Source organism: Haliaeetus leucocephalus, unplaced genomic scaffold (assembly GCF_000737465.1).
Source record: "Haliaeetus leucocephalus isolate CR32 unplaced genomic scaffold, Haliaeetus_leucocephalus-4.0 Scaffold517, whole genome shotgun sequence".
NCBI classification, from domain to species: domain Eukaryota; kingdom Metazoa; phylum Chordata; class Aves; order Accipitriformes; family Accipitridae; genus Haliaeetus; species Haliaeetus leucocephalus.
In genome coordinates, this window is record NW_010972953.1 from 2,640,546 (window position 1) to 2,642,644 (window position 2,099).

The 2,099-nt window shown below is 66.0% G+C and overlaps 1 protein-coding gene across 1 annotated transcript in view; it reads right to left on the reverse strand.

Moving 5' to 3' along the window:
• Window positions 1–685, reverse strand: part of BAI2 (brain-specific angiogenesis inhibitor 2) — a 20,030-nt gene extending 19,345 nt beyond the window's left edge. Inside the window, exon 1 of the mRNA XM_010576323.1 lies at window positions 16–685. Coding sequence (XP_010574625.1) covers window positions 16–685 — 670 coding nt within the window. The remainder of the gene's footprint in view (window positions 1–15) is intronic.
• Window positions 686–2,099: the final 1,414 nt, after the last annotated feature.

Consider the following 2,099-nt stretch of genomic DNA (forward strand, 5'->3'; position numbering starts at 1 on the left):
CGGCGTGCCGCGTGCCGTTGCGCCGGGGTGCCGGCGGGCTCTCCGCCTGGCAGCTGCAACCGGCGTGGGTGAAGCCGCAGCGGCGGGCGCCGGGAGCCTGCAGGCACTCCTCCAGCCAGCGGCAGAGCACGCTGCAGGTGAACTGGCTGGAGTTGTTGTTGTTGATGAGCAGCACCTCCACGAAACGGAATTCCAGGGCTTGGGGGGCCAGGAGGCGGGGGGCCGCCTCGGGCTCGGCCGCCAGGCACAGCTGCACAAAGTTCTTGTCGAAATGGAGGAAAGTGAAGGGCCCCGCGCCCTCGCACAGCTCCAGCTCGGCTTCCTCCTCCTCTTCCTCCTCCTCTGGCCGCTGGCGGGCGGGCGGGGGGCTGGCGGCCTCGCCGCGGGGGTCGCAGGTGTAGTTGGCCAGGTAGTGGTCGAGCGGCAGCACCATGGGCGAGAAGTGGGTGCAGACCTGCTCCTCCCGGTTGAAGCGGAGGTAGAGCGAGTACTTGGTGGGGTCGGGGTTCTCCAGGGTCCAGGAGCAGCCGGAGGAGATGGTGGGGAAGAGGTCCTTGAGGGAGAAGGAGCCGTAGAGGACGCCAGAGGCCAGAGCGGAGCAGGCGCTGGGAGCCGGGTCGAAGCCCCGCGTGAGCCACAGGAGAGACGATATCACAGCCAGTAAGAGGGGACCAGCAGCGGTCATCCTATGGCATTTGCCCTGGGGGGAGAGACAGACGGACAGACAGACAGACAGACGCTTACCGGGAGGCACGCCGCTGCGGCCGCCCCGCTGTGTCGGGGGAGTGCGGAGCTGGTACGGGGAGGTCAGCATCCTGCACCGAAGCCCCGGCCGGTGTGGGAGCACCATCGCGGCTGGTCCGTGTCCCCAGCCGCCACTTTGCAGGCAGGGGACAGCCATCGGAGACCCCCGTCCCGTCCCCCAGGCTGTGCCAAGGCAGCCCCCAGGTTGGGGAGCGGGCAGCACAGACCGGGGACTTTACCCCAAAACTACCAGAGCGGAGACCTGGCTCCCACCCCGCAGCCGGCGGACCCCCACCGCAGTGACCCCCCCTGCCCTCGGCTCACCCGCCAGAGCCGGCCAAGCACAACCTGGGCAAAAAGCCACCAAAGAGCTTCTGCCCAGACGGGGCTATAAAACGCCTTGTAGCTATTGCTGGTGCCCCAGAGCACCGTGGGGACAGGCCGGCTCCTCAGTGAAGGAGTCTGGGGCGATGTGCTGGGGGGTGCACGGTCACCCCAATAGCATGGTGTGTCCCCCACCCGCTGCCAAGAGCCCGGCACAGGGCGAGCGATCGTTAAAGTACATATTTCTTGGACACCACGCTGGGTACGCAGCAGCATCGCCGTGGATAGCTTTTTAATAACTCATTAATAAAATAATGCACACGGTGGCCTTATTAAGCAGGACCAGAGCGTGGCTCTACAGAGGCCGAGGCCACCGCGCGCGTGTGTTGGCATCGCTCTGCCGGGCCAGCCTGCGCCCGGGGCAGCGGCAGCGAGGGGGCAGCCCCAGGGATGGCAGGGTGACTGCAAGGGACAGATACCATTCCAGGGGGTGATTTCCAAAATCACCGAGGGCCCCGCTCCCCTCCGTCCCAGTTATGTGTGAGGGATGCCGAGTGCTCGGCATGACGCAGGAATGCTCTTCTCCATCCCCAAAGAACATCTCCTGCCCCCAAATCACCCCTGGCTGAGGCCCTGGTACCAGGGCATCCCCCTGCTCATCGGGGAGGGAGCATGAGCCTCGGCCGAGCCTGCGCCGAAGCCACAACAGGCACATTAGAGAGCTAAAAATAACCCGGCTCTCATGCAACAGGCTGGCGCTGGCTCCCGCTGCCCCGGCAGCACGGGGGCTCGGTGCCGGCAGCCGGCCCCCACCAGCGGCACGCAGGCATGGGGAGAAAGGAGTTGGGATGGAGCCAGTGGAAACAGCCAGGCCTGGGGTCGGATCCAGGCAGGACCCCCTGATGTAAGCAGGGAGATCTGGGGCAAAAGAAAACCTCACTTTCCTGCAGCCACTTCCACCCCTGGGAGACCCTGGGGAATTCAGCAGGAGACCCCCCCACTTGTGGCAGCAGCAGCGGGGAGCCAAAGGG